This window comes from Centropristis striata, chromosome 2, assembly GCF_030273125.1.
Source record: "Centropristis striata isolate RG_2023a ecotype Rhode Island chromosome 2, C.striata_1.0, whole genome shotgun sequence".
NCBI classification, from domain to species: domain Eukaryota; kingdom Metazoa; phylum Chordata; class Actinopteri; order Perciformes; family Serranidae; genus Centropristis; species Centropristis striata.
The window spans coordinates 35,555,722-35,567,280 of record NC_081518.1 but is presented as its reverse complement, the minus strand read 5'-3'; the positions used below and the strand labels follow the sequence as shown (position 1 = coordinate 35,567,280).

Sequence of the window (11,559 nt, the reverse complement as noted above, 5' to 3'; positions counted from 1 at the left end):
ACTTTGAAAACACCAGGATCATTATCATGTGTAACAAATGTTTAGTCGGATTAAAGATTCAGATTGTAAACAATTTAAGTTAAAATGGTTTATTTTATTGCAATTCCATAATTCAGCCCCCTTTATTAAAAAAAAAAAAATCACAGCAACATGATACATGCTTATAGTTTTGTCATGTGGCCTGTAATGCTCAGGTGAGTGATCTAATGTCTTCTGATAAAAAAAAGTAACAAAAAACACTCCAATACATGTATTATTTTTTTTTTAAAGTAGTTTTATTTTTCTATTTACAATATTTTTTTTCTGGATCCTACCTTTAACAGTGCAATTTTAACACAATATACTATACAGTAAAATGGAGTATAGAGAAGTATAAAGAGTTCAAATTTGTATCTTGACTGATGTCAAGTCAGTCTTACAACCAGGAGTAAATGTTAAACTGGTAGTTGCATTCAGATTAATTCAAATGAATAGACAGAGTTACATCTCATTCTTACTTTACATATTGTATTTTTCTTGAAGACTTTAACTTGCAGTTAAGTCAGTTCAATACTAAAACATCAACTCCCTTCAATATTCAGCTGATGACAGCCAGATTGTCATCCATTAAGTCATGTGGAACTTTGCTTTCCTTTCTTTTCTCAGCAAAAAAAAAAGCACAAAAAGTAGTGCAGTTGATAGCAGAAATAATATAATTTTGATTGCTACTTTGGATTTTTTTTTTTTTTAATCACGTTTAGTTTTTCTTCTCAGACACATGGAGCAGGAACATCTTATTAAAGCAACAAATATGCCCACAATTATCAGCACAACTCCAACCAAGAAGAGCATGACATCCACAGAGTGGTAGGAGTACCAGGGCATTCTGTAGGACTCTGTTCTCAGGTGAGCTGCACCTTTGTGTTTCATGACAAACTCTATCCAGAAGAGGGCGTTATCCAGCGGCTTGATTGGCTGATCTCTGTGCAGCCTGGAGAGTCTCTGCATGTTCATCCTGTAGGAGGGCTCATTCAGGACTTCCTGTATGACATTCTGAAATATTTCCTCATCCATTTCGGAAACATCCATGACCTTGGCAACACCTTTTGCTCTCAGTCTGGAGAGGTTGTCGGCTTGATCGAACACAATGGGAATGCCTACAATAGGAACTCCATGATATATAGCCTCATATATTCCATTTGTTCCTCCGTGACTTACAAATAGTTTCATTTTTGGATGTCCTAAAAGATCATTCTGAGGCATCCAGTCGACTATTAATGTGTTGTTGCCCAGAGAGGCTGGTCTGTCACCTTTATACCTCCAGATGACTTTCTGAGGTAATTTAGCAAAAGCTGCAGCAATTTCATCAGCGAGGTCATGGGGAAGCTGTCCAATCAGAGTCCCCAGAGACATGATGATGACCCCATGCTCTCCAGAACTCTGCACAAACTCCTCCAGGTGTTCAGGAAGAGGTTTGGCAGGTTTACACTGGAACCCTCCCATATAGACAACGTTAGGCATGGTGGGACGGGGGAACTCAAACACAAAGTCCACTCTCATGAGCCAGATGTCTGCAGCTTGAAACAGGGAGAAGTAGTCTACATCTGGGCCAAAGTAGCGTCTGGACAATGCAGAATAATGTGGCCCAACTACCTGCTTGTAAAGATGCATCCTGGTGATGTAAAAAATAATATTTTTAATCCTCTCAAAAAACGTCATTTGATCTGATAATTCTGAAGGTGGAAGTGGGACATAGGAAAGCGGAGAGGGTGCAATAGCAAAATGTGCTTCACCATGAACAGTCCATCGAGCATTAAACACTAATGGCAATCCGAGATAATGAGCCAGCATTACTCCACCTCCGTTAGCAGGGTCTGTCAAAACCACATCATACTCTGCGTCTCTAAAGGACTTCATTAACTCTTTATTTTCAAATAAGTGCACAACGACTTCACAGACTTTCTTGTGTAGTTCAAAGAACTTGTCTTTTAACTCCATGTCTAAAGCAAAACGGGCCCACGCAGACCCCTTGCTTCGTTTAATTTTAATAACTTCAGAGACAAAGAGGCGGAAGAAATCCTCATTTGCACCCCCGTCAACATCCACTGAGACAGTGCTGTAGTGTGGAGAGGTTTCACTGATGTACCAGCTGTCTGCCGCCCGTATGACAGTCACAGTGTGTCCCCTTGAGTGCAGCTCCTCGACAAGTACCCTCATGTTCACCCAGTGGCTGCCGTCATGTGGAAACACCAGAACTTTCCCGCCTTGGGCTGCTGGAATAATGACAGCCACAAGAGAGATGATGGAAGCCAGTGACAAAAACATCTTCAAAACTTCTCAAACCCTGCAATCTGAAATACAAATAGAAAAAAGGAAGCTGTTACTTCAGTATTCCAGGAAATGTGTGTACAAATGCAAGTTGATATACAAGAATGCACAAAACAGAGAGCTACATTGACGTGCTTCCTAATTGTCTATCTGTGTGGAAAAATTCCTTTTGACAGCCCTCACGTGGATGCAGCACATGGAGCCTCTCAGGAAATTAGAGTGGTGCCAAGAGCTCTGCATGCATTTTGTGTTAAACCCCAATCTCCCTGAGCAGAAGTGTTTTTACTACCGGTACTGCGTTCATTCTGCATGAAAGAAATATTCAAGAGCTTCCGTCTAAGAAAGCACATAATCCCTCTGTAACAAACCCCATGCACCTATTTTCCTATTGATCAAATGTCTAATGTTTCAACAATGGGCTTAATTCAATAACATTAGCTGGCACAAGCTGGAAAAAAAGTGCTTCCCTTTCAGTACCGAGCACCTGCTTACAACCCTCTCCACAAACATCACATACTATTTTCTCATAAACCAAAAGGAAAGTATTTAAATGTCAAAGCTTACAGTCGAAACTTTCTCTGCACTGATGTCAACAAACTCTGCCCATACCGAAGCATACCACTGAAGAGCTGTGTGGCTATTCAATGCTTCCTGGTTTCTTTTGTCCCACCCACAAGACAGTTGCAACATTTTTGTCCCTTACTGGAGCAGCCTTGTACTCATGAGGCAAGAAGCCAGAGCTGCAGTTACCAACAGGAAAAAGCAACTGTGTAATGGATAAACATGCATGGTCTAGTTCTTGTCTTTATCCTTACAGTCAGTGCACGAAGATCTTTTAAAATGCAGTATAAGCTTGTCTATTAGAAATTTGCTGAAATACAAAGACAGAAAAAAAGAGAATAATATTTCTGTTAGTGTTAGAGGTTAGTGCCCCTTTAATAACAGTGTATGTTACATTTGTAACACATACAGTCTAATTTGGTTGGCACAGTTTAACATTTGCTATGACACATTTAGTGTGACATTTTTGCAAAAACATTCATACAGACACCCCACTAAGCAGTGAGTGTTGATGAATGCCAGTATTTCAATGTAAAATGTAGAATTTAAATCAGATAAATATACTGCATACATTATGTTTCAAACTCTCCCAGCAGCTGTACAAAAAGATATTACTACTTTCTTACATCTGATGCACATACTCCTCAAATGGACCTGATTTAGTACCATTCCAAAGTTTATTTTTGTTGTCTTTGTCAGTATAGCAGTTTGACTCCTTAAGACAAAACTTTTACAAAATCACAAGTTGAAAACCTTCATTGCCTTGCTTAACCTCTATATTGTTGAGGCAGGGCTGGTACTGAAAAGCCACTTCCTTATTTTTTTTTAACCGCCCAACCCTTGTTGACAGTGAACTAAACGACACTGCAAAATCACTTAAAGCGACATTCACTCATAGTGCAATGAGACAAAACTCCAAAGTAATCTACAGGAAAGTGTTTCTTTCCCATGTTCATGCTGACATCAGACATTCTATTACAATTAAAGTAATCTGAAACTACATTAACAAGCTGTAACACGTGTAAAGATTTTTTTTTTTAAAAATAACTCACTCAGCTGAATCTTCAGTCTACGGTTTCAAACTTTGATCTTATTTGACTTTATCTTGCCTTGGTTTGGTTATAAATGCAGGCACTGATCACGCCTGTGTAATCATAGTATCCGCATAGACGTGTGCACGCCCTTGAGGTTGAGTCTCCGCCTCAACTATGATGAAAAATAGAGTAGTATCTCTTATTTACCATTAAAAAGCCACTGTGAGGCTGATGCGGTGAGACGTGCTTCCAATAAAGACCCAGGTTTTAGATAAACGCACAGGTTTATTGTATGGTTCTTTACAGCTCACCATTTGCTGATCCAGCATTGTCAAATGTTTCCTTTTCAAATAATCCAAGAAGAGTACAAACCACAAAATAAGGCACACACAAAGGCTGTGTCTTGGCATGGCAGTAGTACACTCATAAAATCTGTATGCTTCTCCCACAGCATAAAGCAGCAGCACCTGAAGCTGATTGCAATGACCTCCTTAAGGACATCTGCATCAGTTATGTCAAAGGAAAGAGGCACCACCTGGTGGTTGGAGGTGTAAAACTAAAAATGTCTCATGACACACAACAAAATGGTAATGAATGAGTCAGAAAACATTTCAGCTTCTCCAAGATGAATCAGAGCCTTTCAAATCTACTACAGTGACATGATTTTCATGTAGCTACATTCAGCTTCATAACTAGTACATAAGGTTTTAACACAATTGTTTTTGTTCCCATGGAACCCTGCTATTTCCTAATATCCCAAAGGACAAGTGTGCAGGATTTAGGTGGATCTGTTTGCAGAATTGGAGTATAATATCCATAAAGATTTTTTCATTAGTGTAGTTACCTGTAACTAAGAAGCATTGTGTTTCCTTAGCTGAGAATGATCCCTTCATATCTACATACAGAACTAGCCCTCTTCACAGTGTCTCCCAATGTCAAGGATCCTTCCTTGGTAGGAACCTTTCTTTGGAGTCAGGTCCTTCAGAGGCGAGGCCAGAATCCTTCCTATCACTGGTATAACGCACAAATGGAACATGTGGCTTTGGCTTCAGCACCTTTCCACATCTTTGTGGAAATGGAAGAAGATGCTTTAAGGTTGAATCCACAATTTAGCAAGTAAAAGCGGATTAAACCTGAATATTTCACTGATCCTGGCTGAATTTGGCCGCTACTTAGTTTCAGAAAAGCAGTGGCGCATAACTCACCATGGAGATGTGTTCTGTGATTTTTTTAAATTGTATTTTACAGTACAGTACAATAACAGTTATTTATAAATAACAATAACGGATAATATCGGACTGTCGGTCCCTGTTAACACAGTAAACAAATGTATAACTTTCTGAATGGCATCGCTACATATACTTTGCACACATCATTTGACGCATATGTATTAACAATAACTTTAGAGACTGAGACGGCATCAATTAACTTAACTGGCAATGTATCAAGATGATGTTTATTATCTTTTAGCTAAATATTGTGGCATTTGTATGGGCTTGAATATGTGCCATCAGAAACTGAATTTGAATTATTTATATTTGAATTTGAATGGCTTAACTTGAATAACTGCATTAAAAAACTGAATCTGAATCACATAATTTGAATTTGTACTGTTCAATTTGAATCATTGTATTCTAAAACTGAATCTGAATTGTAATTTGAAATTTAATTTATTAGTTTGAAACTGAACATTCAGTTCGCAAAATTCAATTTAAATTTTCTGCGATGAACATCTGGGTAGTGTCTAACATGTTTCTACAGAAGCCCAGAATGGAAAAACCAAACACGGGCTCAAGAGAGGACCCTTTGTGTTTTTACATTGTCTGAAGGCAACCATAGGTTTTTCTTCCTGTTTGGAAAGTAAGCAGTAGGCAGAGGGGTATTCAGATGCAATCTGCAACCTCAGTTTGATGCCACTTTATCCTAAACACTGCTACTTTAAGACATTAAGTATCGGAAGCACTAGCAACAAAGTCAAAGTCAATCAAATACAAATCATGAACATCTCCACTGGGACAAAAAAAAACCACAACTGGATTGTCTTTCATTCCTAGCATTTTACTTGTTGTGTTGATTCTAAAACAGGTCACAACATCCATTTCGTTCATATGAATTATTTAAAAAATATATATAACCAACCAAGTGAATCTAACCAACAAAATAATGTGTTTGCTTCCCAAATTGTTGCATGAATGGACAGTCAAACAAATCCTTTATCAATTTCTTATATCAACTCCAAAATAAGTTTCATAATTTTTTTTCTTCCAACTAAATATACAATGATATATACATTGAGTGATCAGTCAACTTTCACTTTATGTTTACACACTGCAGTGTATAAACACCTCATGAAAATAAAAGTAGTAAAGAGCATGAGAATAAAAACTCCAGCCAGAAACAGAAACACATCCACAGAGTGGTAGGAGTACCAGGGCATTCTGTAGGACTCTGCTTTCAGGTGAGCTGCACCTTTGTGTCTCATGACAAACTCTATCCAGAAGAGGGCGTTATCCAGCGGCTTGATTGGCTGATCTCTGTGCAGCCTGGAGAGTCTCTGCATGTTCATCCTGTAGGAGGGCTCATTCAGGACTTCCTGTATGGCCTTAAGAAAGTTGTCGTCTTGGTCCACTGTTTGAATGGCTAGAATCTTAGCTCCTCCTCTCTCTTGCAGACGCAGCAGGTTGTCATATTGGTCAAAAAACAAGGGTAGACCCACAACTGGGACTCCGTGATAAATAGCTTCTTGAACTCCATTTGTTCCTCCATGAGCCACAAATAGTTTCATTTTTGGATGTCCTAAAAGATCATTCTGAGGCATCCAGTCAACTATTAATGTGTTGTTGCCCAGAGAGGCTGGTCTGTCACCTTTATGCCTCCAGATGACTTTCTGAGGTAATTTAGCAAAAGCTGCAGCAATGTATTCTGTAAGATCAGCAGGAAGTTCACTCACAAAAGTCCCCAGAGACATGATGATGACCCCATGCTCTCCTGAACTCTGCACAAACTCCTCCAGGTGTTCAGGAAGAGGTTTTGCTGGTTTACACTGGAACCCTCCCATATAGACAACGTTAGGCATGGTGGGACGGGGGAACTCAAACACAAAGTCCACTCTCATGAGCCAGATGTCTGCATCAAGCATTAACATATGAAGGTCATTGTCAGGCCCAAGATATTTGTCACACATTTTCTGGTACATTAGCCTCATCACCAGCTCATTATGTGTTTTTGACAATAGATACAAAACAAAGTTTTTAACTCTTTGAAAAAAAGTCATCTTATCAGTGTATCCAGATCCTGTTATAGGAATATATGATAATGGTGAAGGAGCAATAGCAAGATGGCCCTCTCCAGCTATTAGCCACCGTACATTATAAACCAAAGGAATGTTTAAATATTTGGCCAAAATTACTCCGCCTGGCCCACAGGGATCAGTGAGTACCAGGTCAAACTTGCTGTCCTTCATGTTTCTCAACAGCTCTTGGTCATCTAGCATTGCCGTTATAGATTCACCCACAGCTCGTTGAGCTTCAACAAACGTGCCGAACATTTCTACACTAATGTAGAGAAAACTTGTCAAGGAAATAGCCCCCCTTTCAAATTCAATAGACTTAAATAAAATATCTGTCAAGAACTTCTGATCTAAGCTCCTTTCCACTTGAACTGTATAGGAATTGTAGTAAGACGATTTCTCCTTAATGAACCAACTTTTGCTGGTACGTACAACAGTTATATTGTGTCCTCTCGAGTGCAAGGCTTGAAGTAGAATATCCATGTTCACCCAGTGGCTGCCCTCAATGGGAAAGACCAAGATGTTGCCACCTTCACAGGCTCTGGGAATAAGCAGGAGCAGGAGCAAGGCACTGCAGCAGTAGATCAGCTTCATCTGCAATGAATACAATAAAAAAAATCATTGGGTGGAAGAAAATCACTTTACAGAGGAAATGTACTGTTATAATATAATATAGTATAATATAATATACACAGGGGACATGTCCACCTTTTCAAAAGGCCGTTTTTGCATTCAAATTTAACATTCAAATTTAACTTAAGACAGGAGCCCAATATGTGACGACTCACAAAAAGTACAAAAAATATAAGCAGCTTCAGTCCCTAATCAGAACATAAATAAATAGGTGGACTCAGACTACACAAACAAGGTGCAACAGAGAGGTGATGTGCACCCCATTATTTAATCAGTTTATTATATCGGTGGATATCGGCGTGTTGGCCGATGTCCGATAGTTCATTTTCAAGCCAATTTCGGCCGATACCGATAACATGCCGATAATATCGTGCATCCCTACTTCGCACTATTATTATCTATTATTTTGGCCCGTACATGCTTTGCCAGGCTGTTTATTATTTCTTAATTACTACGCTGAGATCAGATTTCTTGCTGTCTCGCTCATCTCGCAGCAACTTCTGTATCACTGCAAAAACACAAGATGGCACACTGCTCTGATGACGTCACATGCATTTCATCTCAGACATTTAATATTTATTATCTGGTTTCTCTATATATTCTAAGACTTTCAATTTACATTCTCAGATTTCAATCCATGAAATAATAATTTCCTGAACGGCATGCCATATACGCTCACTACCACATATAAAATTGAATAGATACAAATAATGTGCAGGACTATAAGTAGACAAATATGACTTTTTTACGGTATCATTTACGGTTAGAAGTCTCCAGTTACATCACTGCTGTCTCTCTACTCAATTCAATTCAATTCAATTGGCTTTATTGGCATGACGTAACAATGTATATATTGCCAAAGCAAGAATCAGAAAAAAAGATAACAAGATAAGGAAAGCAATATTTACAATAAATTATTATAATTCTATTATTCATTTTAAAAGAAAAGAAAAACTAATAACAATAAAAGAAAGCAATATTTACAACCATTGAACAATATTTACAATCAATATATAATTCATACAATCTAACTAACTGTCCCAGCAAAAATAAATAAATAAAATAAAAACAAATAAAAACAAAACAACCAACAGCTGTGTGTCACTCGCTGTCCCTCAGTGTGTGATAGACTGCTGCTAATCTACAGCTCTGTGACCCTTCGCCGAGGAGAAGCGGCAGTTTTTCCTCATCTGACCATTTACTCTCTCTCTCTCTTTTTCTCTCTCTCTCTCCCTTTCTCTTTCTCGAACTCACTCACGTACACTCACCCGCCGATAGGTCGATATTTAACGTTTATTTGTATCTGTTTTGCAACATAACCTACTTCAGCAAGATTAGCTACACACAGTAAGAGCAGCAAAATTACCATTTCCTTTCCGTCAACATAGCATGCAGTGAACTCGCTTATTTACGGTCAAACACAAAGCGTAGGTACTTACTGTGGTTTGTTATGTTTGTCCGAACAGGAGAAGTCTTATTAGAGAACTGCTTTGTCCTGCAGTACACTAAACTCAGTCATTTCCGTTTACTCACCCTTCCTCCCTTCCACACGGAACTGCATTTAACTGACAGCATTAGTTTGGACTTGCGATCAGCAATGTGCGTGCAAACAAAGTGATAAACTTGTTTATTACTGATAAGATCACTACATTATGCTTTAAAAAAGTGTCCTTTGCCCCGTTGGCTACATTGCAGACGTTCATAATCATTTAGGTCATTTGTCTGTTTATTTAACCCGATTTAACCCCACTCCTGACCTTATTATACACTTTTAAAAAACTGTTGTTTTTACGGTAAAAAAAAAAAAAAAAAAACGGCAGCTGTGGTTGCCAGAACTTTACCGTAATAAATACGGTGCAACGTTTTCTAATATTACGGTAAAATTATATTAGCACTGTTGATTTAACGTTTAGAATTGCCATTTTAGTCCGTATTTTACAGTAAAAAATCAAAAGTTTTTCCATCTAAAGAAACACTGTTCTGCCATATACTTGACAAGAAAATACTTTATAAACGCTGCATAAATTAAATATTTTACCATTAAATAGTACAGTATATTTCTGCTGGAGATATGGTGTCTAGTACATTTAACAGTGAGAAAAAATATTTTTTAGAAAAAAATGAATGCAAAAATGATGGCTTCTATATATATTGCAAGATATTTTTGCAACAAACACGGTGCCAGTGAATTTTACAGCGGAGCAATGTATTTAAAATTAAAATAAAAAGTAAAAAAACACTGTTTTGACTGATATATACATTTACAGTGTTTCACTGTTACTGAAACTGAAATAACCCATTTATCATTTTACGGTCTTTTACTGTCATGGTTTAGCAGTTTTTCACCGACATATCTACAGACATTTTTTACAGTGTACCTGCCAAACAAGAGGACAAGATGGTGATGTTGCCAGCTTATTATCTCATTATTTCTAAGCATTGAATAATAAAAAAATACACAGCTAAGCTGCACATGAAATACAGTTAAATAGTGCTAATTTCAGTCAGCTCTGCCTTTGTTCCAGTGCATTGTTTTGTCTGACTGCTGAAATCTAAGAGCACAAGCTAATTTGTCAGTGACCCTGAGTGGGCAGCATTAACTCTTGTCTTCACTCTACTGTATGTAGGCTGTTTTTATCTTTCACTGAGGGAGGACAGTAAAATAACCATTAATGATGTACAGTAGTGTTCAATATAATAGCAGTCCAATGTGACTAACCAGATTATTCCAGGTTTTTAGTATATTTTTTATCTCTACATGGCAAACAAGGTACCAGTAGCTGCAGTCGATTCTCAGAAAACCAACAAGACCCAGCATTCATGATGTGCACGCTCTTAAGGCTGTGCAATTGGGCAATTAGTTGAAAGGGGTGTGTTAAAAAAAATAGCAGTGTCTGCCGTTGACTTTACAAACTCAAAACTATTTTGTACAAACTTTTTGTTTCTTGGATTTAGCAATCCTGTGAATCACTAAACTAATACTTAGTTGTATGACCACAGTTTTTTTTATAACTGCTTCACATCTGTGTAGCATGGAGTCAACCAACTTGTGGCACCTTTCAGCTGTTATTCCAAACCAAGGTTTTGCTGGTTTACTAGTGTGTTTGGGGTCATTGTTTTGTTGAAACACCCATTTCAAGGGCATGTCCTCTTCAGCATAAGGCAACATGACGTCTTCAAGTATTTTGACATATACAAACTGATCCATGATCCCTGGTATGTGATAAATAGGCCCAACACCATAGTAGGAGAAACATGCCCATATCATGATGCTTCACCACCATGCTTCACTGTCTTCACTGTGTACTGTAGCTTGAATTCAGAGTTTGGGGCTCGTCTCACAAACTGTCTGCGGCCCTTGGACCCAAAAAGAACAATTTTACTCTCATCAGCTCACAAAATGTTCCTCCATTTCTCTTTAGGCCAGTTGATGTGTTCTTTGGCAAATTGTAACCTCTTCTGCACGTCTTTTTTTTAACAGAGGGACTTTGTGGGGGATTCTTGTAAATAGATTAGCTTCACACAGACGTCTTCTAACTGTCACAGCACTTACAGGTAACTCCAGACTGTCTTTGATCATCCTGGAGCTGATCATTGGCTGAGCCTTTGCCATTCTGGTTATTCTTCCATCCATTTAGATGGTTGTCTTCTGTTTTCTGCCACGTGTCTCTGGTTTTGCTCTCCATTTTAAAGCATTGGAGATCATTTTAGCTGAACAGCCTATAATTGTTTGCA

The 11,559-nt window shown here is 38.2% G+C and overlaps 2 protein-coding genes across 7 annotated transcripts; both read right to left on the bottom strand.

The window, feature by feature from the left end:
• Positions 1 to 99: 99 nt before the first annotated feature.
• LOC131985006 (UDP-glucuronosyltransferase 2A2-like) lies at positions 100 to 7,743 on the bottom strand. 6 transcript variants are annotated; one of them, XM_059350034.1, is made up of 2 exons: positions 7,624 to 7,743; positions 100 to 2,330 (listed from the first exon to the last, which is right to left on the bottom strand). In XM_059350034.1, exon 2 carries the CDS (start codon positions 2,302 to 2,304, stop codon positions 727 to 729), a length of 1,578 nt encoding a protein of 525 aa, XP_059206017.1. In that variant the 5' UTR covers positions 2,305 to 2,330; positions 7,624 to 7,743; the 3' UTR covers positions 100 to 726. The 6 variants fall into 6 exon arrangements, with proteins under 6 accessions (XP_059206017.1, XP_059206000.1, XP_059206032.1 ...); XM_059350017.1 differs by lacking the exon at positions 7,624 to 7,743 and adding an exon at positions 4,214 to 5,098; XM_059350049.1 differs by lacking the exon at positions 7,624 to 7,743 and adding an exon at positions 4,275 to 4,324.
• On the bottom strand, positions 5,933 to 11,559 carry LOC131984980 (UDP-glucuronosyltransferase 2C1-like). The gene is made up of 2 exons (XM_059349974.1): positions 9,264 to 11,559; positions 5,933 to 7,785 (listed from the first exon to the last, which is right to left on the bottom strand). The coding sequence occupies exon 2, from the start codon at positions 7,783 to 7,785 to the stop codon at positions 6,202 to 6,204; it is 1,584 nt and encodes a 527-aa protein (XP_059205957.1). The 5' UTR covers positions 9,264 to 11,559; the 3' UTR covers positions 5,933 to 6,201.

Excerpts from the sequence above, each read along its gene's own strand:
- LOC131984980 (XM_059349974.1), bottom strand. The coding sequence starts at position 7,785 with ATGAAGCTGATCTACTGCTGCAGTGCCTTGCTCCTGCTCCTGCTTATT.
- LOC131985006 (XM_059350034.1), bottom strand. The coding sequence starts at position 2,304 with ATGTTTTTGTCACTGGCTTCCATCATCTCTCTTGTGGCTGTCATTATT.